The sequence below is a fragment of the Pezoporus flaviventris genome, unplaced genomic scaffold (genome assembly GCF_033815535.1).
Source record: "Pezoporus flaviventris isolate CSIRO_AGI_PZ_B2104156 unplaced genomic scaffold, CSIRO_AGI_Pfla_v1 ptg000001l, whole genome shotgun sequence".
Lineage (NCBI taxonomy): Eukaryota > Metazoa > Chordata > Aves > Psittaciformes > Psittacidae > Pezoporus > Pezoporus flaviventris.
The window spans coordinates 25,852,459-25,874,334 of NW_026892549.1; the positions used below are offsets into that span (position 1 = coordinate 25,852,459).

General features: G+C 39.1%; 1 protein-coding gene across 2 annotated transcripts in view; it reads right to left on the reverse strand.

Annotated features, from left to right (window-relative positions):
- Positions 1–21,876, reverse strand: part of PHYHIPL (phytanoyl-CoA 2-hydroxylase interacting protein like) — a 58,831-nt gene that overhangs the window by 1,772 nt on the left and 35,183 nt on the right. For both annotated transcript variants that reach the window (XM_061449211.1, XM_061449202.1), the window contains exons 2-4: positions 7,586–7,782; positions 4,039–4,213; positions 2,942–3,059 (exon numbers count right to left, since the gene is read on the reverse strand). In XM_061449211.1, the coding sequence (XP_061305195.1) occupies positions 2,942–3,059; positions 4,039–4,213; positions 7,586–7,750 (458 nt within the window). In that variant the 5' untranslated portion in view covers positions 7,751–7,782. The remainder of the gene's footprint in view (positions 1–2,941; positions 3,060–4,038; positions 4,214–7,585; positions 7,783–21,876) is intronic.

Consider the following 21,876-nt stretch of genomic DNA (forward strand, 5'->3'; position numbering starts at 1 on the left):
ATAGGAACAAATTTACTGTCTGCCATTGTTGTTTTTTTTTTTCCCCAAATGGTAATTTCAGGTCTAGTTTCTCTACTGCTGACTTTAATCAGAGCATAGCTGGGCACAGAATATTGTTTTTTTCCACTTTGTTGGTATCCAGCTCCTGCAGTCACCGGTCCTAAGGGGAAAACATGTACAGGACTAACTCCTTTTTCTTTTTGTAAGCTTAGCTCAGTTTGGTTCCCGTGAAAAGAAACATTCAGTGCAACAAGTGAATTTTTAAAACCCTAAATCCCAAATTGCACTGAGCAGCATTAGGCCTCTGAATTCAGGAGAATAGTCCAAAACACCTCATCTAATCCTCCTTAGCACCTGAGATTTTGTGTCTAGCAGGATGTTTCCTAGAATGTGTGCCCAACACCTCTCTGGAAATGCCATAGTGACAGTTTTGGCATGCTCTGCACCCAGGACATACCAGAAAGGGAAACATCCCCTTTCGTAAGTCCTGCAACACAGCATGTTTACTAGGCACCCTATGAAAGCGCCATTATACACAATGACAGATCAAAAATGCATGAGGCTGTGGGGCTGGAGAGTCTTTCATCCATCTCTTGCTTTACTTTTTTTTTTTCCTTTGAAGAGAGAGGAAACTAGCCAAGAAAGTCTGTCCCCTCCCTTGCGCTGGTTTTAACTTGTAAAAGCACCAGGTAAATGATGCTGTGCGGGAGAAGGTTTTACTTGGTTAAAGTGGAGGTAGGAGTCAAAGCAAACCGATTCAGGTGTACATACACAAATCAACTCTAAATAACTCAGTAATGTCTCCAACTGCGATTTTGTCATTATTTCTAATCTCTGCAGCAGCATATCTTCATTTAACTCTAAAATAAATTATTACAAAAGTTTTCTGCCCATTCAAAGGCTACAGTTGTCTCAAGCCCTTTTTCACAAGACGTTGACTGGTGGGCACGTGTATGGGGGTACAATTACTATTTTATGACTGAAGCTATTACTACAGATAAAAAGAAAACCAACAAAACCATCTTGAATAACCCCGGTTTCTGCAGCTTGAAAATCCAGGCTCCTTGCAGTGCCATTTCTACGGCAAGATACTGACATCCAGCGGCCAATTAGGCTGCAAGATACTGACATCCAGTGGCCAATTAGGCTAATTATAGGTCACGCTTCCCGGGAATCTGAGCTGCTTTATGATGCTCCCGGCTGAGGCAAGCAGCAGAGTGACATGAACACTACTTACAAGCTCACACTTTAAACCCTGCATTTAGGGGTTGCTGTCTTAGCACCGTGACTGTTGCTTGTTTGGCAGCGTACTAGAACTGCTCTATAAGCTTTTCCAAGATTGTTTACTACTTATGACACCACAGAAGCCATTGACAGGCATGGTATGACAAGGAATTTTTCATAAAAGGAAGCATGCGGTTAGGGTTTTTAACCTAACATGTGGAATGGTGTATTGTAGAAGGACTGGCCCTTGTGACCATATGAGTGCATATTGACCTGATGAAACACAGCTTTTGGTCTCTATAACTCACTAACACAAAGGAAAACAAACTTGTCTCTATTTGTAGTGACTCAAGAGAGAACATAATAGGAGGGAGGGGAAAAGATACCATGTAATCAGATTCACATTTGGCTGAATAAGGCCAAACGCACAGCTACAAATGCACTTCCATAGCAATCTTCAAAGCTCTATGAATACAAAGGCAGGTGACTATGGTCACATAGCTGAAAACAAAGCTATACGAAAATCAGAGCTATCACGGGGTTTTCCCTTCTGTGGTATCTAGTCCAGGATGGCAGCAGAGATTTATAAAGTCCTCAAAGAGCCTCAACAACTGCAATTAGTTTTCTACCTCCATTGAGATTTGCAGCTTTGTCACTATGTGCAATAAAATAATTCTTCCAAAACACAGAGGGAAAAAGCAAACTCCATGCTCTGTAATATACACAACACTTCTGGAACTGAGCAGATACTCATGACTACAACATGGGGACATTTCCAAGAGTGGTGGACTCTGCCCTTTGGAGTTGGACTCCCTTGACTATTTTGTTTCTTCACCAGTTTTAAAAGCCTTCCAGCTCTAGACAGGTGCTAGTGTGACACCCACAGGAAACTGGAATTATGTGGCACAGCAGCAGCCCCATCTCTCAGAGAAGCAGTCAGTGCTGCTGCCCTTCTGACACAGTGCTGAAACAGCTTTCCACACACTGCTCACCTCTCAACCACATCCTTCTAATGGTGGAAGGTTACCTCTGCATGGTGGCTGCTCCTGCTCAGTCAGTGCGTGAGCCGTGACTCCTTCTACAGAAAAGTCTTCTTTTTCTGTTGTAATGATGCTTCCAGATGTATGTACAAAGGCACACTGGGTCTCCAACGGGAATAAGGAACCTACCTCCAGCTATCCCATTTATCCATTCCAGCTGAAGCAGTGTTGTAGAATTGTCTAAATATCACCCCTCTCCTTCCCCACTTGAGCTGTAAATTAACATTCAGATTGCAGAGCCCCACTTACTACATCTGGAAATAGAAGTGGGTGGTTGCATGTGAAAGGGAAATATTTGAGATGGAACTCTTATACGCAGGCAAATGCCTTACGCACACTGTTGTGCCCTCCTATCATTAGACATCTCACTCTGAATTTCTCAGTACACTGGGAGTATTTGGCTACTAAACACTCCACTATGACAACAGACCCTTTAATCAGGCTGGAGACCCTGTGCGTTCTTCAGTTTCTGCTTCAAAACATAAACTTTTGCCTAATGGAAGTGCTGAGTTAAGCAAGGTGGAAGAAATGAGTTATATATTTTTCTTCCCTTCTTCTGAATTGGCAAATAAAGCATACAGACATTGTGCACCAGCTTTAGTACAGCTGCCTCCATTTTCTTATTTTCATTACTCCCTTAATTTGACAAACAATGTTGCATGTGTTTACTTCCTTACCTGACATAATCAAAATATTCTTTGTGCTGATTCCGATAAAAAACAGACAGTTTAAGCATACGGCCTGCAATAACTTCAGCTTTTTCCAGTAGCTGCGTTAGGTGAACTTTTGAATAATCTGGAAAGAAAAGACAATCTGCTAGTACAGGGGGCAGGAAAACCCACATGACTCTCCAAAAGCTACACAGATGTGCAGCAGGGAACACAGCCTCAGTAACATACCTCACATCACGCAGCAGCATCAGTTTCCAGTGGTGGCAACAGACAAATGGCTGGAACACCCATGTTTGATTCTCCCCACTCCTTTCCCTGAAAATACTCTGCAAGCCTACACTAACTTTCAGCTCAGAATTTCCTGTGCTGGTTAGAGCTGGTTTCCTTGTATTTGGGACTGCAGAGGAGGTGAGAATTGCCCTCTCTGGCTCATGCCATTTGATCAACTGTTTGCTACAATGTGCACAGTTGTGAGACAATAATAATTAAAATAAAAATAAAAATAGCTTGCTTAGGACCCAGTCTAAACAGTATCACAGCCAAGACGGGATTCAGAGAGCTCACTTCAGCACTCAGCTTTCACACAGGTAAGCACATCGGCACTAGGCGACAAACATCCAAAGGAAGACTTACTTATAAATCAATGACAGGCTAAACTAATCATCGAGACAAGGTGTTGGTGGTACTCAGGCTTTGCAGCATCCAGAGGAGGGAGAGCAGTAGCAGCCTTTAGCAAGCTACCTGCTAGGGAGATGCCACACTGTTTTCTCCACTGGTGCTAGTAGCCAGCAGCAGGCATACAAATGGCCCTGCTCCCCTTTGGTTCACTAGCCTGCTTTCCTACCCTGGCACAAGCAGTGGTGCCAGGCACAGCACTCTGGGGCAGCTACACTGCTGCAAAACAAAGGGGCAGCCCAGCTGCCTCTCATTAAAGCACCAAACCTGAGCACATGCAAAGCCTGAAGTTACAATTCTAGTTTCCAAGTGTGACTGTTCTAACTCTACCAGCCTAGCTGGCACTGGTAGATGGCTGACGCACTCAGACAGCACAACAAATGTTAATTGCATACATCCTGTGGTGCATGTTTCCTCAGCAATATTACCTGCTGTGCAAAACTCGATGATTTCACTCCACTCAGAAACAACGTAATCACCATCAACTTGCTTTGAAGCTGTCTGCACTGCTACTGTGTATTCTGTTCTTGGGCTCAAGAACCAGTGCCCGCGGACTGTCATAGGCAGAGGAACAGCTTTGGCCACCAATTTCGTAGGGACATCCTGACAGAAATAAAAAGACAAAGCAATACACAAGTCAGCATGCAACCAAATCAATTCACAACCCATTGTTTTTGCAATGTAATTCCCAACCCCTGTCTCTCCTGCACAAACCTTAGTTATGTCTCACAGTTGATTGCTGCAGCAATGAAAATTATACAAAGAAAATTAATAATAAAAATAAATATAATAAAAAATATCAGTGGCAGAGGACAGTGGTCTACAGTCTGCTATAAAAGAGCTATGCTGATAACTTGTATGTATATTATTGGTTCCAAGTGACTATAGACTGATACTGTTATATATAACCCAAACATATAATTCAGACTAGGGCCTAAGACATGCTACTGAGCACAAGGATATCTTTAAGAGCTTCTTGTGCTCTCATTGCCATAGTTTTCTTTCAAACAAAATTCCTTCTGCTGTCAATCTGTCCACCTCTACTGCTGTTGTAATCTTCCAAACCAAACCTTCACAGATAAAATCAAACACATCATAGCAAGAGTAATGTTGTGTGGTTCACATGTATCAAAATACCCTTACGTAGAGGAAGGGATAGAGCAAGCCATCCAGCTAGACAGTTTGCGCCTGGCAATGCACCTCTTGCTTCCCACCCAGCCATCCAGCTAGACAGTTTGCGCCTGGCAATGCACCTCTTGCTTCCCACCCAGTCACCATTTCAGATTGATACTCTTTTGCTCTTCCATTGTATCGCACTACAGTGCAACAAAGAATAACTGCTTGTTGTTGAAATTCCTCATCTCCACAACATCAAAGGCTGTAGCACAGACCACAAAGGGGAAGAAAACAATTGAAGAACTGGGCAGTTTATGCTAGAACTGTGGGTGAAAGGACACTCAGTGAAGTCGAATGATTCTCTGCACAGTGTACCCGAGGAGCTGTGATAGAGAGAGGTATAGACAGATAGAGATATACTCTTGGATGTATCAGTAATCACAGAATAATAAGATGGCTGCCTTGTGAGAAGCAGGAATTTTAGATAACATCCATAGCTCTCCACCTATAAATACTAGTCCATAGTCATTATATAAATACCAGCACAATAGTCCCTTAAGGAAAAAAGAAATAGAAAAGAGACATTTTCTGTTCATGATCTGTAAGCAAGACTTAAACCATTTTTTTTTTTTTGTACTTGTCTTCTATTATGGAAAAATATCTTTCTTTCATTGTTTTTCTGTCAGCAAAAAATATTCTTTGGTTTCTGTATTAACAAAGTGTAAAATTAGCAGCTTGTGATGTAACAAGAACTGAAATGTGACTGACTGATAATCAAGGGTAACATTTTGTTGTCCTGATTTCTTTTTTGCTAATTCTTATTTAAATCAAATAACAGTTGGGAAAAATTACAAGGGAAAATAAAAGAACTCCCAAATGACATTTAAAGCTGCCACCCTGGAACTGCCTTGCAAAGGCATCCCACTGGACTGAATTTGCTACTGCTAATTCTGTCAACAGCTGTGACAGTAAAAATCATTAGTCTTCTTGTCATCTTTTCTTTGGCTATGTTAAAAACTGCCTCCAATAGGGTCAGGTCTCTGTGCCCACACACTGGTGATGGCTTTACCCCCCATAAATTTCGCCAGTTTTTATGTAATATTAAAAGCCTCATTGCCCCCATGCATCAAAGCCTTACCTTTGAGCTGTGTATCAGGAAACTCTTCAAATGTACCAAAAAAGGGGCTGACTACTTAACCCCATATTAAACAGAGGGCAGAGGGTTTTATCTCTTGCACAGCTGTGGAGGATGGGCAGATATGATGCTTTTCAAAACTCTTATTTTGTTGCTCTTTTTCTAAGCAAACACTTTATTTAATTTTATTTTTTTTCAGGTCCCTGACCTCAGAAAAAAATGTTCAAATGTTCATGTTGGAATTCCTCTGGGGATTCTCCATTTCTTCATCTCTTTTCTGCTCAGCTCTCATTCCTGGCTGAGCCCCCAAAGAAGTGCAAAGGAGGTCACATGCCAGCTCAAGGGCAGCAGGGATTCTGGTGCAGCAAATGGCTTCTCCATCACCAGCACCCACCAGACAACTCTGAAAGTACCTAGATGGCAATAAGAACAACCTGCAAGCACTGAGTAACTAATACACAAGTCACACAACCTCTTCTCCTCTTTGGGAAAAGATGCCTGCTTTGCAGTTCCTTTTCATTGCCAAAGCAGCAGCTTTTATTTTTCAGCTTTGACTTTCTTCCATTTCATCTTACCCTTCTCTTTTCCAAGTCTGCTCTCAGGACACATTTTGGGAACTCAGCACACCCAGGTTCTAGTCCTGGTTCTGCTGAATACCTGAATATCTCATTTCCTATTACATGGGAAGAATGTCTTAAAAAAAGAAAGGAGGTATGCAAACTGCATTGGGAAAAAGACAAAGCCTTATTAAAATTTTAGTCTTTGCACACTACTACCAATAGAAAACTCCTCCTTCACAGATACAACAATAGTCTTAAATAATAAAGCTGTGCATACCCTGAGTATGCTGAATATACTTTATATATTTGCAAACATTTTAACACTAGTCTCATCGCTGTGATACAGGTTTTGAAGTGTATACAGGTTTTAATCTGCCAAGGTGGCTCCACTTTATACAAAACCAAATTTTACAACTTTACACCAGTTTGCACATGAATTAGAAAAACCCATGTAGGTTAATAAAATGAAAGGCATTTGTGCCTTGGCAAACCTTAGCTTTTAGAGATATTGCCAAAATAGTTTTTAAATTTGCAGATGATTGTGTTGTTTAATCTTCTATCTATCTCATTCCATGTTTCCATGGATATGTCAGCATTTCAACTATTGTGAGGTCAAAGCAAATTTTGCTGGGCTTGATAAGTACAGATTCTGCAGTGCATTCAGTATGTCCCTGCATCAGTGGCTTGAGGAAAGAGGACAGATGAATATTCAGGTCACAGTGCTGAATGCTACAACCTAAAATTGCTGGAAGCCTTCTAGAAGTGCATTAGAATTTGTGACTCTTCTGTTGAAAAGATGTGTTGCTTTCATGAGTCTGTCGCTGAACAAGGACAGGCACAAAACACATAAATTGTTTAAATACTGATTAAGAACTAGTCAGGAATAAAAATATCTGTCTTGCAATACATTGTACAGTCACAAAAACTGTTTTCAAATGAAGAAGGGAAAGGTAACATTCAGTTTTATTTGAAATAAATGCATCTGTGTGTACACAGGCTAGAGATGGAGAAGATATTCAGAGTTAAAAAGTAAACAGTCGATCAGATTGTCAAAACCCACCTTTGCTGGATGTCCAATACGTGTCTCTCATGGTTTGCCTTTGAAAGGTTAATAAAACACTGAGATTCAGCTATTTAAACTCGAGATTTTAAAACGAAAATTACCTTGTGTTTAAATTTGTTGGAATTCTTGTTTTCTTTCTTGTTGAGATCAATGAAGTAATGAGTAATACGGTCCTTGGATTTAGAATCCATGTCCCAAGAAATCTTGAAGGAATCACATGTGATGTTACTTATTTTGATGTTGTGTGGCACTGGAAGTTCCTCCATCTCTGCAATCCCACTATCTTGTGATTTATTCCCTGCATAAAAAAAAAAGCACAATTTGTTCATTCAAAGAACTATTAGGTATATGCTTTCTGTGTTCCGATACAATCCCATTTCTGAGCAGCCTTCAACAAAGGCTCATAGGTGGTACTCAGAAGCAACTATGAGTTACAATTATGCAAGTGTCCATGTCAGTGATGGAAAATGCTGGAAAGGGATGAAATTCCTCACGTGAATAAGCACTAATAACATCTAAGCAGGCTGCAGAGACTGGTTAATATCACAACTGTGTGCAGCTGCAGTTTGAGAATAAAAAACATTTGAAGCTATCTGGTCCTACAGCATTTTATTAAGATGGCAGCAACATCCACAGTTCATATAATGGCCCTATCTGTACCTGTCAGTGAGATAAATATAAATAGAAATCATATTAATCCTAAATCTATTTTTCAAGAACAAAGTAAACCCAATCTCTTCAAGATTTATAGATGGCATATGTACGTACACGTATACATAAAGTACTGTATCCTTCACAATGAAACAATTAACATTGCTCACCTTGTTGAGCCACAGTAAAAGGGACATACACACCCGTTTCATTTTCTGGTCTATTCTTTCTATTCTGTTTGCCCAGTTGAGATCCTGCAGTGTTCTTGGGATTTTTTTTCTAATTTTTCTAAAGGCATATGGCAGATGAACAAATAACCACTGACCCCAAAAAGCATCACAGGTTCTAAAACTAGGTTTTCCCTTAGTTCCCAAGGCTACCTTGTAGTAGAGCATTCCATGAACATTAAACTTCAGAAACATTAGGTGATATTGTACTACATAAGACACAAGTCAAAAGTGAATAAACAATTTTTAAAAAAAGCAAAAATATGAGAAAAATGAGTGGGTAAAAAGGAAAAAAATACCGAAGATGATGTAAGAGAAGGGGTAAAGAAACACAGCATCAAAAAAGAATAAAAAGTCAAACATAGATAAGATTATAAAGAAACAAAGGAGAAAAACAAGACTAAAGCCTGTGTTAGAAAGAAAGGTTCCAAAATCTGTCTGGATGAGGAAGACAGGAAGCTCATGCAGAGACGTGAGGCAACACACTGTCAGGATTGTTTTTAGTCACATCTAATTACAGAAAAACATACTATTTATATTTCCACCATAACTGATGAAAACCTGGACACAGAAGGTGAATCTGGTCACTAATAATATAAAAATTTGACTTGGAAACATTAGGGACATTTCAACCTCCCAACATGCTCTGTCAAAGAATTACACCAACGCCTCAATGCAGGAATATTAACGTTAGCCTCGTTCAAAATTCTCATGGACATGTGAAATTCAATCATAGAGTTTGCAAAATCCACAGATTTGCAGCTAGTATTCTGAAGAAAGTAATTTTACTCATGATTTCAAGAACCAAAAATAACACTTCTCTGTTTCCTGTTCCATTTTGTGCCTTTACATCCAACAGGTTACCTATTTTTTACACATCCTATCACCTTTTTTTTTCTTTACTTCTTAACTAACATCAAAGTCAGAGAGTGCACAGTCTTGCTAAAATCCTACCCTATTTGTGCCATCCACAATGACATTATCAACAGCTGGACTGGCTGCTGTAGATGCAGAAACAGCAGTCATTACTGAAAGCTTCCTGTTCATATAAAATACACAGTAAATGCTTTTCCCAACGTGAGACTTCAGGAAGCCAGCAGGGAGAAAATGGCACTGCTTTCTTTTATAACCATTTTTTATTTGAAAAATGACTCAAACCTCTACTAAGTACACTGAAAGGGTTACATATGATCACTTGCCTAGGAGCAAGGGTCTGTGCTTAAGCAGAGAACAGAGTGATGCTGCTGCAGTTCTCAGACCTGGAGAGCTGGACAGACTTGGATCCCAGAACACCAAGTAACTGAACAGGCATGCAGTTAGGAAATCCAAGCCACATATATCCACCATGTGTTAATGCGCAACTTCTTTTCCCCAAAAGTGACCTTCTGTACTCCATACCTATGTGCCTTAGTCAAGTTACACAGAGCCACAGTAGTTTAAGCTTCAGGACACATTTGCAAAGCAGAAATAACCATTGACAACAAGTAACAGATATGAAAAAAGACTTTTTTCAGGAGCAAAAGTGCTTCTGTAAATAGGTATTGTCTTCTGTACATTTATTGGAATTGATGGCTGGCATACACCTTTAGATGTCTGCACCCCTGATCCTTTTAATTTTGTTGCTTAAGAAATGAATAATAGTTTAAGTAAATGTCTAGCAGAAAATCTTTGGGTAATCCTTAGCAACATTTTAATATCAGTCTAAGAAAACAAAACCACTCGCATTACTAAGTGCTAAGATATCCTTTTCTTTACGGTGGAACAAAATCCAAGATAAACACTTCCCTGAAGCATTTAAAGCTCTTTGAGAGTGAAAAAAATAATTTCACACATTTCTAAATACAAACAGAATATAAACAGAATATTAAACAAGAAAGTAAAATACAACACAATCATCACTAGCAAGCAATACTCTGGTTTCCCTTCTATCTAAAATACGAAATATCTGTGATATTTGTAATGCATACTTCTATTTTGATACATATTTGTGTTGTCCTGCATGTCAGAATCCGTTAAGTTGACATGCAGTAATAGGAACCTGATAATGATACATAGTACTAATAAGGAGGAGGATGATTCAGTGAGCATTGGTAATGGTGACTTTCGAATACCAACCGGTATACCATTGCATGGGAACAAGATAGAAAAGGGCAGAGTACGCTCCTCCTTTCTTAGATTTGACTGATCCTGGGAACCAAACATACAGTGATCAGCTTTACCCATGCAGCAGACACCCTAGCACTCAGACCACCAAGAATTTTTGAAGAAGCATTCTCTTGTAGAGCATAAGCTCTAACTGGAATGTGGGTTCTGAAAAAACTAGTGCTTTCCAATGTTAGGAACAGCATTCTGTCCTGAGATGTACCGCAATATGACATAAAAATGTGAAATAGAGGGCTTAATATCACTGCACCCTAATTAAGATGACAGGATAGCACAGAGAGTAAGAATATCCTATCCAGTCTGATAATATATGTACACCATTTATAACAAGCACATAATGCTGAATATTTCCATTAGAGTTTATCAATATTATAAAAGCATCACAACTACTACAATACACAGTTACATATTATAAGTCAAAATAGTAAGAACAGGCAGAACTTTCAATAGCACAAGGTTAACTTTGAGCTAAACTTGGAAGTCAGGTGTTTAAGAAAATACTGTTTGGTGTTCAAGTGGGGGTTCAGTTAGAGTGTGATAGTATTGTCATCCAAACCACTTAAAAATGCTGGTTGCTGCAAAACACTGCTTAGCAGACTACCTGCTAGTTAAAACTGGAGACTTCAAGGGTGTTGTAAGAGTACTGTAAGTGTCATGGAGATCAAAACCTGACAGATATAACTGACTAAGAGATAACACATTTGTACCTTGCCTTTTTTTCCGCTTGTGGTTTGGTGAGCATTTTGAACTGGTTTTCATACCGGAAAGCATATCCACTTCAAGACACTTCTTTATACCAGGATCAACTTAAAGAATAGATCAACACCAGGAAACAGGATCTCTACTGAAAACAGAAAGAGCAGCTGAACTTACTCAAAACCAGCATATAGTTTCCCTAAAGCACTCAAAAACTCCAGCTGATATGGATGTGAAACTATGTGGAGAAGGACTTAGATCTGGCTGCTTTCATGTTCATCACTTTGCCACTTCACTGAAGCTAAATTGATCTTTCTTTGATGAAGCATCACAACACAGACAAAAACTGAACATGAAAGTGGTGTAGAAAATGCTGCTCTGAACAGCTGCATATCAAAATAAAATAGCGTCCAGTTAAAATGGCCATTTCATTGTGCACATTCATGCTGCTTTAACACTGGAAGCCACAGTGGGACTGTATAGAGTCACTGTTTTCAGGTCTTTTGGGCAGAAAGAACTACTAGTCAGACAAACCTGGTCTCCCCTGCCAAAAATACTAGGCATGTCACCCCTGTGTGCTGCAGAAACACCTCTAATTTAACAAAAAAACCACAAAACAGTTCACCTTTAGAACAAGTGAAAGGGTCCAATGATTCTTGACCCGTGTAATAGGAAGACAAAGACCACTCACGTGTGCATAGGTCACACTGGAAGTGAAAGACTAAATTTCTTGAAAGCCAAAGAATAAATACAACATGCCAGCTTTATTGAGATCAGCTGGAGAACTGCAGGATTAATGTTTTATGCTCCTATTCACAGGCTTATCTCTCTCTGCCATATCCAGAGTTAAATTTCAAGTTAAATTGTCTAATGAATTTTAAAGCAGTTATGATACTCACTGCTGCAGCTGAGCCAAAATGCTGGCAAATGGATAGCAAACCAATTTTATTTATATACACACAGACACACTTAATTTAGTATCTGCATTATAACTTCTGCTTACATAAATTATCTCTGAAGTGGGGGGGGGGGGGGGGGGGAAGGCAGAAAATTCCCATTGAAAATTCGTGGCTTTCATCTGTCACTACTGGCGACAAACGATGACTTGGAATTTGTTAAGTCCACACTGAAAAGATCTGGAAAAGGATGATGGGGTTTTTTTAGTTTGCCTCATCACTCAAAACAAGTTGAACCCTTACATCTGCAGCAGTGGAAGGATGGTGAAAAGAACCTTAACACACCCTCTGATTGGTACTTACTGGGTATTCGCAATCACAAATTTTTATCAGTTTAGAATACTTGTTCATTTTTTATCCCTTAGTTCTAAAACCACGCAACTTCACAGCAGGGCAAGGGAGTATGTGCCTACTGATTTTTAATTTCATATACAAACTCTTAGTTATCCACAAAAGAAATACTGAAAGGGCTAGTCTGTAATCTACCCTCTAAGCATACTTACAGCTCACAGAAGTGAGTTTTATGAAACCAGGTAAATAAAATAATACATTTCTGGGTTCCTCTGACCTTGCTTATAGAAGTTTTGATTCATATTACCTTGGCAAACACATTCCTGCTATTGAGCATTAATAATGGAAAAAAATTAACTGCAGCAGTATGATATGCATTTAATGAAAATATACAATCCCTATACAGACATCCCATAGTTCAAATGTTATTATTTAGTTGGAAACATTAGAAATACGGTCTCATGCTGAAAGGTTGTATACCAGACACACTGCAGTAGAACTCAAGAACTCCTAAGTATTCAGAACTCATGCAATTTGTATTCAGCAATAAAATCACACCCTATTTCCTAACTCCATCCATAACACTAATACATCACCTTTTGCAGCTTTAACCATGTAGCTTGCTGAACTATGCAAGCATGAAAAATTATCCAGCAGTCAAGAAACAAATTCACAGAATACAGAACCTGCAATGACTGAATACAATGACATAATAGCCATCCATCATCAGAGGAAAAACTACAGATATTTCAGCCATAATAAGTGTGATTGCTTCTACTCAGTGTGAAATAAACTTGTGAAATATTCATTCAACTGCAGTGATGTCCATCAAATCTGGAGAAATTAGAAGGCAGCGCCAGGTAAAATCCTTTTCTCTCTGCTGGAGCTGTGAAAGCATCCCTTCAGTAATCCTGGATGACAAAATATAGCTGTAAAATATTACCTTTTTTTTTTGCAATTTAGACTTGAATACTAGGGGAAATGACCAAGGTAATATACGAAGGCTTTTCAGATAGCTATTTCCCCTTCATGGGGTCTAGATTCAACCAAATCAGCTATTTGTCCTATATCTGGACAAAAATAATTTACTCAATTTGTATGTGGAAAAAAAATGTAAATATCTAACCAGATTTGGAATAAATGGGGAGAAAGGGGGTCTGTTTGAACCCTCATGCCACCAAAATCAGAGCTGTCCTAAGTAGTGGTGGAAAGTTGCACACCTCTGAAGTGAGGTAAATGTGCTTTATCTTACTGAGCCCAAACACGCCAAGAGAACAACCAACAGAAAGGAGAAGAAACAGTAAAATAGCTTTTCCTTGCATAATTTAAAATCTCTTGTCAGTTGTGTTTCCTGCTAATGCTTTGTCCTTCTGTCCCTCAAGATGCAAATTGCATCAGCTTAATGAAGTGTAACTTAACATTTAAAATTTAAACACATTATGAACCCTCCTCAACATGTATAAATAGGCTTGCCTCATTGGGCATCTTCAGTTGTATGGACCAAGACAAATCATTTGGTTCCTTTTTTTTGTACTCAGGAATGAAACTTCAGTGTCTTTAGCGTCATGTTGTGGGAAACATGAACTTCTGATCCTCCTGGGGCAGACATTCAAAAATCACTATTATGCCCCTCCTGAGCTGCCAAACCATTGCCATGGATGAAAACACATTCGAGAAAACACATTCTCAAAGGATTCATAAAACCATGAAGGCATTTTAGACTGTCAATTTGTAAATCTCATGCTTGTCCTTGCATCTGAAATGGTTGCTATTAAGAAGTTTCTTTATCTGAGGATAGCACTCTTTGCACTTAACACAGTCTAGATTTAAAACAAAACACAACGCAAACAGTGGAATGCTTGGTAGTGATGGCTGTAAGTTACAGTGAAACATCCTAAGAGCTCACTAGTTTAGCTACCACATTTTCAGCTGACGAGGTGACAACTAATACTTGAGGACAGCAGTTTCTTAAACTTCGACTTCACAATGATTTGCAAAAAAAACAACTGTTAAAAAACTCAGTTTAATTTTCCAGAAGACATGCCTGTATTTAGAGATTTCAAGTAAACATAGTGTTAAAAGTCATGTAATCTAATAATTCCCAAGAATCTAATTAAGATACAGAAATGTCAATACTTTTAAAGTCAAGGCACTTATTTAAAGCTTAATTAAAACTTGCTAGACAAAAGTTAAAGTAAATAAGAGGTCCTACTCAAAGTCTGTCTGAAGACCGGCTGTTCTCTGAACATACCACTAGCAGAACAAGAAAGAAAACAGTTCAACACACTTTCAAAAAATGAGATCTTTTGACATTTGTATGATCAAAAATGGCTTTGTGATGGGGGGGGGGGGGGGGGAAATATGGAAACCTATGTGATACCAAGCACGTATTTCAATCAGACATCAACTTGATGGATGGACCACTTGGTGGATAAAGAACTGGCTGGATGGCTGCACACAAAGAGTTGTGGTCAATGGCTCAATGTCCAGCTGGAGACCAGTAACGACTGGTGTCCCTCAGGGATCAGTGTTGGGACCGGTCTTGTTCAACATCTTCGTCGCTGACATGGACAGTGGGATTGAGTGTGCCCTCAGCAAGTTTGCCGATGACACCAAGCTGTGTGGTTCAGTTGATACCCTGGAGGGAAGGAATGCCATCCAGAGGGACCTCAACACGCTTGTGAGGTGGGCTGATGCCAACCTTATGAAGTTTAACCATGCCAAGTGCAAGGTCCTACACCTGGGTCGGAGCAATCCCAGGCACAGCTACAGGTTGGGCAGAGAAGAGATTCAGAGCAGACCTGCAGTGTAGAGAAGGGCTTGGGGGTGTTGGTCAATGAGCCAGCTTCAGTGTGCGCTAGCAGCCCAGAAAGCCAACCGTATCCTGGGCTGCATCAAAAGGAGTGTGAGCAGCAGGTCGAAGGAGGTGATCCTGGCCCTCTACTCTGCTCTTGTGAGACCTCACCTGGAGTATTGTGTGCAGTTCTGGTGTCCTCAACAGAAAAAGGACCTGGAAGTGCTGGAACAAGTCCAGAGAAGGGCCACGAGGATGATCAGGGGACTGGAGCACCTCCCATATGAAGACAGGGTGAGGAAGTTGGGGCTGTTCAGCCTGGAGAAGTCTGTGTGGAGACCTCATAGCAGTCTTCCAGTATCTGAAGGGGGCCTATAGGGATGCTGGGGAAGGACTCTTCATTAGGGACTGCAGTGACAGGACAAGGGGTAATGGGTTGAAACTTAAATGGGGGAAGTTTAGGTTGGATATAAGGAAGAAATTCTTTCCTGTGAGGGTGGTGAGGCACTGGAATGGGCTGCCCAGGGAGGTTGTGAATGCTCCATCCCTGGCATTGTTCAAGGCCACGTTGGACAGAGCTTGGGTGACATGGTTTAGTGTGAGGTTTCCCTGCCCGTGACAGGGGGGTTGGAACTAGATGATCTTAAGGTCCTTTCCAACCCTAATTGTTCTATGATTCTATGATTCTATTTCAGGGGTACTATCTATGCAGGCAGTATAGAACACTAAGCCTGTGTATTATGCCAAGCTTCTGAAGAATCTCCACCTCTAACACTGATCTGTGACCTGACAACTAGATTCAGTTGTAATTGTTCCATTCATCCAAACTCTGGCTGTTGGTGCTAAAGGACTTCCTGGAAGCCTTTAGGTTGCTGCAATTTTTTATGGGAGGTGAGATACCTGGAAGTTACTGAACTAACTGGGAATGCCAAAAGCACAAGGAAGCCTTTGTGATATCCCACAACCATCAACTGGAAAAGGAAAGCCAGGGGAACAGTCATTATGCCACTTCTATGTCACTGCAATATTCTCCCACACTGATGTAATTTCACTCATCTGGTGCATGTAGTTTGGTGTTTATCTGGGCTGTTGTCATGCAGAACATAGTGCAAAGTGCTGCTCTGTACTGTCTGTAGAGAGACACGCGAGATATTAACCCCTGCAATTATTTCTGTAAAATGTCAGCTCCATGAAAACCTAGGAGTTTGATAAGGGAAATGTGGCTAGGGTTTGTGAGACAGAAAATAAGCAAGGTGAAACTGTACCCAGATAGCACAGTATTAGAAGCTAACACTGGATCCTTAACACATTCTGGGAAGGTATCTGAAAATCAAAAGATATGTACATAAGCTTGAGAGGCATAAAGCAATAAACTGTAAGGTGAAGCAATTTTTGAGACCCCAGAAGATCAGGTTTACCTTATACACAGATACAAATAGCACATTTAATAAACACACTAGAAGCCGAACAAAACCTTGTGATACAAATCACTTTTTTTTGAAATGTCTCCTTTTGGAGATCTTAAAATATATACATTAGGTAAAAGAAAGCATTTTTCACAAGTTAACTTTTTCAATACATGAGAGACATGTATGTCAAATGAGAGACATTAGCTATGACCTTTTGAAGTAGATATGTTTGATAAAGGGGGATCAACTTCACAAAGATCATACAGATATGACATAAGAAATCCTCTTACTAGATACAGATATAACAATTGAAAACAACTGATAAAGTAGAAACAGTAACTCCCATGAAAGGAACAGAGACATCTTTACACCTTCTGAAATGGAAATTTCTGCCTTTCCTTGTCTTGATAATTCAGCTAATTGGTCATATATCAGCTCTACAGAGGTGAAATATTAAGTTTGTAATTCTATAAAACTTATACAGACTAACAATATTTGAGTGCTGTAATTCAGACTAAGCTCTCCAACTTACTGTGGAGGCATTGTATTTCCTGAAAAAAATCGATAGAAAGGAGAATTCTTCTTTCTGTATAGCCATTGAAAATGACAGGAAATTACATATGAGCTTCATACTTTAAATATAACTAAGTAAAAATAACTAAGCTTTGGAATGAACTGGTCCCTGTCCAATTGCTAGCTACATAAAACTGTTTTACAGGACAATATGTCCCTACCAAGCAAATAATTAACCTGAATATAAAGAATTTCAATGTTCACCACAACACCTTGTTCAAAAGAGACTGATCACACAGAGGAAATACAAATACAATAACAATTGCAAAACTATCAAAGAAAGGGTGTTATTTGTTAGGCCACATAACAAATAGCTCCAGGATAGCTATTCTATTTCAAAGTTCAACTTGCTATCCATAACCACTTAAGTAACATTCACACTTTGTGCTTTTTTTCATGTACAAATAAGAGACTGAATAGTTTCAGACTCTTAAATGTCTCTCTCCTCACCCCCACAATCATGGTACACTAACTCCCAATACAGATTTTTATATTTTTAAAAGCACATTCAAGAATAGTTTCTAAATAAATGTCCTTGCAAAACCAATTCCTACATCAGATAAAGAGAAAATGCCTGTCTCTATAAATCCCTTTAGAGGGATAAACCCCTCTAAATCTAAATCTTCTCCCCATTTCTTCCCCATGTCTGATACTACTGTTGTGCATTTTCTAGTAAGATACTGTGCACTCTGACCAATGTACAACTATAATATGTATATCTGTATTTACTGAGTGTTTCTGAAACGTTCATATACGTTCAGATTCTCTTGTTACTTGATTTTAACTCAAGACTTAATTTAGCTGTTTCCTACTAATCTACCATTGACTTCAGCAGGAATATTCCACATTGCAAAACAAAGAGAACACAACTGTTGTCTGTGAGCACAATTTTGCCTTTACTACAGCCATTTCTTTCAGCAGAGAGGGTAACCAAAATTATGCCTATGTAAAGTACTGATCAGTCTCCAGATCATCTAGTTTTGCACTCAATTATTCCTCCATCTCACATGGAGAACAAATGTACTCTACCTGGAATACATTTTATACAAAACATGCATCCTCTAATTCAAAAGCAAAGGCTACTTTCCAAAAGATTTTTTATATATATGACTTGCAACAATGTTCCTCTGCAACACTGATATGATATACTGCTGTGGAAACCACAATACTCTTACTATGCTAAGAACAAAGAAAATAATAACAAAGACCAACGTCAACTTTAGGCAGTGAGAATCCTCAGGCTCACTTACCACTCAGTGAAGAAAGACAGTGTCCTAAACCAGATAATCTGAGTACCTGCAGTTAGCTCTCATATTTAACTTTGCCCTGGATGAGTCTAAATTCTTTTCAGAGGCTGGGGAGGGAGGTCATAGAAGTTAAGAGCTAGCCGAAGCCACCCCTTCTAATTATTTCCAAAATTACATTCATCATTTCTGATGATTCAGATGATGCAGCAGCAACCTCTGATAATTTGTAAGATTCCTGATAGAGAGAAACAAGGAAAAGAACAGGGGGGAAAAATGAAGTATGACACTGCAGCTAGTTTCTGAACTCCTAAAGTAAAAAAAAATCTACATCTGACTCATAAATACCCTCTAGACTGATACTTTCAAAGGTATCAACTTTCCAGAATAATTTCTCTGCATATACTTCAGAGTTTTTCACTTATTCCCACGTTATTATTTCTGAAAGCACTAATAGGATCAAACATCTCAGGACCATTTAATCTTGAATGTGGATGGATTTCTATCTTGCTAACTGCAATTAAAGGTAAGTTATTCAATAACTGTATTTTGATTAATTTTAATTAAAAATAAATAATGCATTACATTGCATCATTAAACTAACTTCTCAAAATAATTGTTTCCTCTTATTACTATAAAGAAAGTTCAGTTATATCACTGTGAGTTGCCCTCTGTTGTTGTCAGCCAATTGCTCCAATTTAGTGTTAATTCTTCCTTTGATTTTTGACTCCTCTTTACTTGAAGCAAAAATTTAAGTAACACTTGGTAACATCTTCAGAAGTACCTAAATGATTTAGAAGAGTCTTACTGAAATCAACAGGATTTAAGATGAGTTACTTGAGAGCTTCTGAAAACTTGACTGTAAATATCTAATAATTCATACCTATGGCTGAAAGTGGAGGCACACATGATCTCCACAAACCCAAAGCGTAGGACAAAACCTGACTAAAAATCTGGTCCAAGGCTAATATGGCAAGGCTGACCTTATTCTTTCACTAAGATTACATTATTATTGGATATCCTGATGTCTTAGAAGCATTTAGTATTTATACTTTACTCTTTCAAAACTAAACCACATTTTCAGAATGTCAATAGCAGCCAAAACCCTAGACTTTCAGATAGACTGAGTACTAAAATGGAAACAGATGCAAGCTTTTGTTGATACAATCATACCTTTTTAGAGTTTCCCTTGCTCTTGGTGGATATTTTTTAAAGAACATTTTTCTGAAAACTGGTTGTCCCTATGCTTCTGTAAAGTACTTGGTGTTCCACAAGGCTGAGCCCCTATTACCCAGTGTTTCCTCTTTCCTTTGCACATGTTTATTACTCATAAGTTGAGGAGTGTTTTCTCAGTAAAATGCTAAGCTAAACAAACGCGTGCACACAGAATTTAATTTTCATTGTGTTAAAAAAATGCATGGGAAAATTATGAAAAATTAAGAATAACATTATCAGATAAAAGTGTGCAGCTGGAAGGTTGTGATGTAGGTACACATTTCATCATTAAGGACCGGGAAAGATGCTAAAAAAACACCTAGCCCAGAAGGTTCAATTGACATGCCATCATGCCTACTTTTTCCCTTACCTAAGATATGCAGATCTACTGATCCTAACATGCTCTAAGGCCTGACCAAATCTTTGTGGTAGACAACTGAGGAGAAGCGGTGGGAACTCCTTTTATGACCCATGGATATCAAAACCAAGTAAACTGAATTGGCCAGATAAACTGAAACAGAGAATGAATACCACCACCAAACATGAGCACCTTGCTCCTCATCCTGTCTGCTGAGTGGCTCATATAGCAAAAACATTGATATTGATATACTGTTCCCACTGAAGTTCTCTTAGGCTGCTTACACTAAAGATGTGGGTTTATTTTTTTTTTTACTATTCCTCATCACACTGAATCTAAACAAGCTTCTCTGCAACCTTCTGTGGAACGAGAATTGCAGCATGACAAAAATAGCTACATCTGCACTGCAACTCCTACTGGCACACCATCAGTTTTTATGCCTCTGATCACTTAAGCTAGGCTACTGCAATTCTACCTTCTTGAAATCAAACAGGACATTATAGTAGACCACAAACACTAAGCCATGACAATATTTACTACTAATTAAAGTAATACTCCCATTTTGTTCAGCACAGCAAGCTTATAGTGCATGGGTGGTAAGCGGCTCTTCTCAGCATGGGTTGACTACAAGATGCATTTTAAAAACAGATTTTAATTAAAATGAGTATTTCTCAGATGCTGAAATGGAAAGAAGGTAATAAGGGATGCAAAAAGCTCTAAGCCATCTTCTAGCTTAATTTAAAAGTCATTTAAAAATTAAAATGAACTTTACAGCCACTTATGTATACTATAATTTGCATATAATGCATACCTTCAGTTACATGGAATTTCAGATTTTGAAAGCAAGTAACAACATCAAAAAGACTACTATAAAAGCAGATCAGTTTATCACATGTACTTTATTCAATTGGCAGGAGAAGCCTATCTTGTCAGGTGTCTATGCCTCCTTATGAAATCCTGGCCATACTTCAGACTGCGCTCAGACTCATTTTGTACTGTATTTTTGGAGGGCTGCTATCTTAGTCCTATTTTGCTGGAAAACAGGGGAGTGACATTTTTCAGCAGACTTCCACCCTATTGATTACTAAAGGGCAGATTTCAGAGCAGGAAGGGAACTGGAGCTTCTTATGGCATGAGGATTTTCTCTCCTGATGAATGAACAAGTAGAGCTGCTTCTGGGACTGTGGAATTGCCTATGTCTCCAAGGCAAGCAATGAAAGAAAACAGACCTCAGAGATGAAAGCACTGACTGTATGACCCTGAACAAGTTGCTTGGGGCCAGATTCCAATCCAAGTTACACTGCCCTGGGTCACTGGCCTAATTGCTCCAATGCTCTTCATCTAAAACAGTAACTGAGGACAAAGCATTGGCCTTAATCTTCTATTTCTTTTAATATTAGCTGTGTATTAGAGAAGTGGCCTTTCACAATCTGCATTTTCACATATCACTAAACAAAAGAGAGAGACAAATTAGTTCATTACTATGAACCTCAGGCTCATACTTGTTTACCTCATTCTTATTTGGCTGGCAACAACTCGTGCCATTTATTGCAGCTGTGTCTTAATCAAAACTGAAAATACATCCTCTACTTCAAGTTAAGTCATGTGAGTTCAAATCTAGCAAGGAGAGGAAGCCTTGTATTCACATGAGTTTTAATTTGACCTGCCAGCTTGTGTGAAAACTGCAAACGCCTTGATAACTAACACAGGATTCTCATTTAAGACCCACTTTTCTTTCAAGCAAAGGGAAGCCCAGAGAGAAAGACAAAACTCATCACTTGGAGGGCAGCAGAGAGAACTCAAGGCTGGGGAACA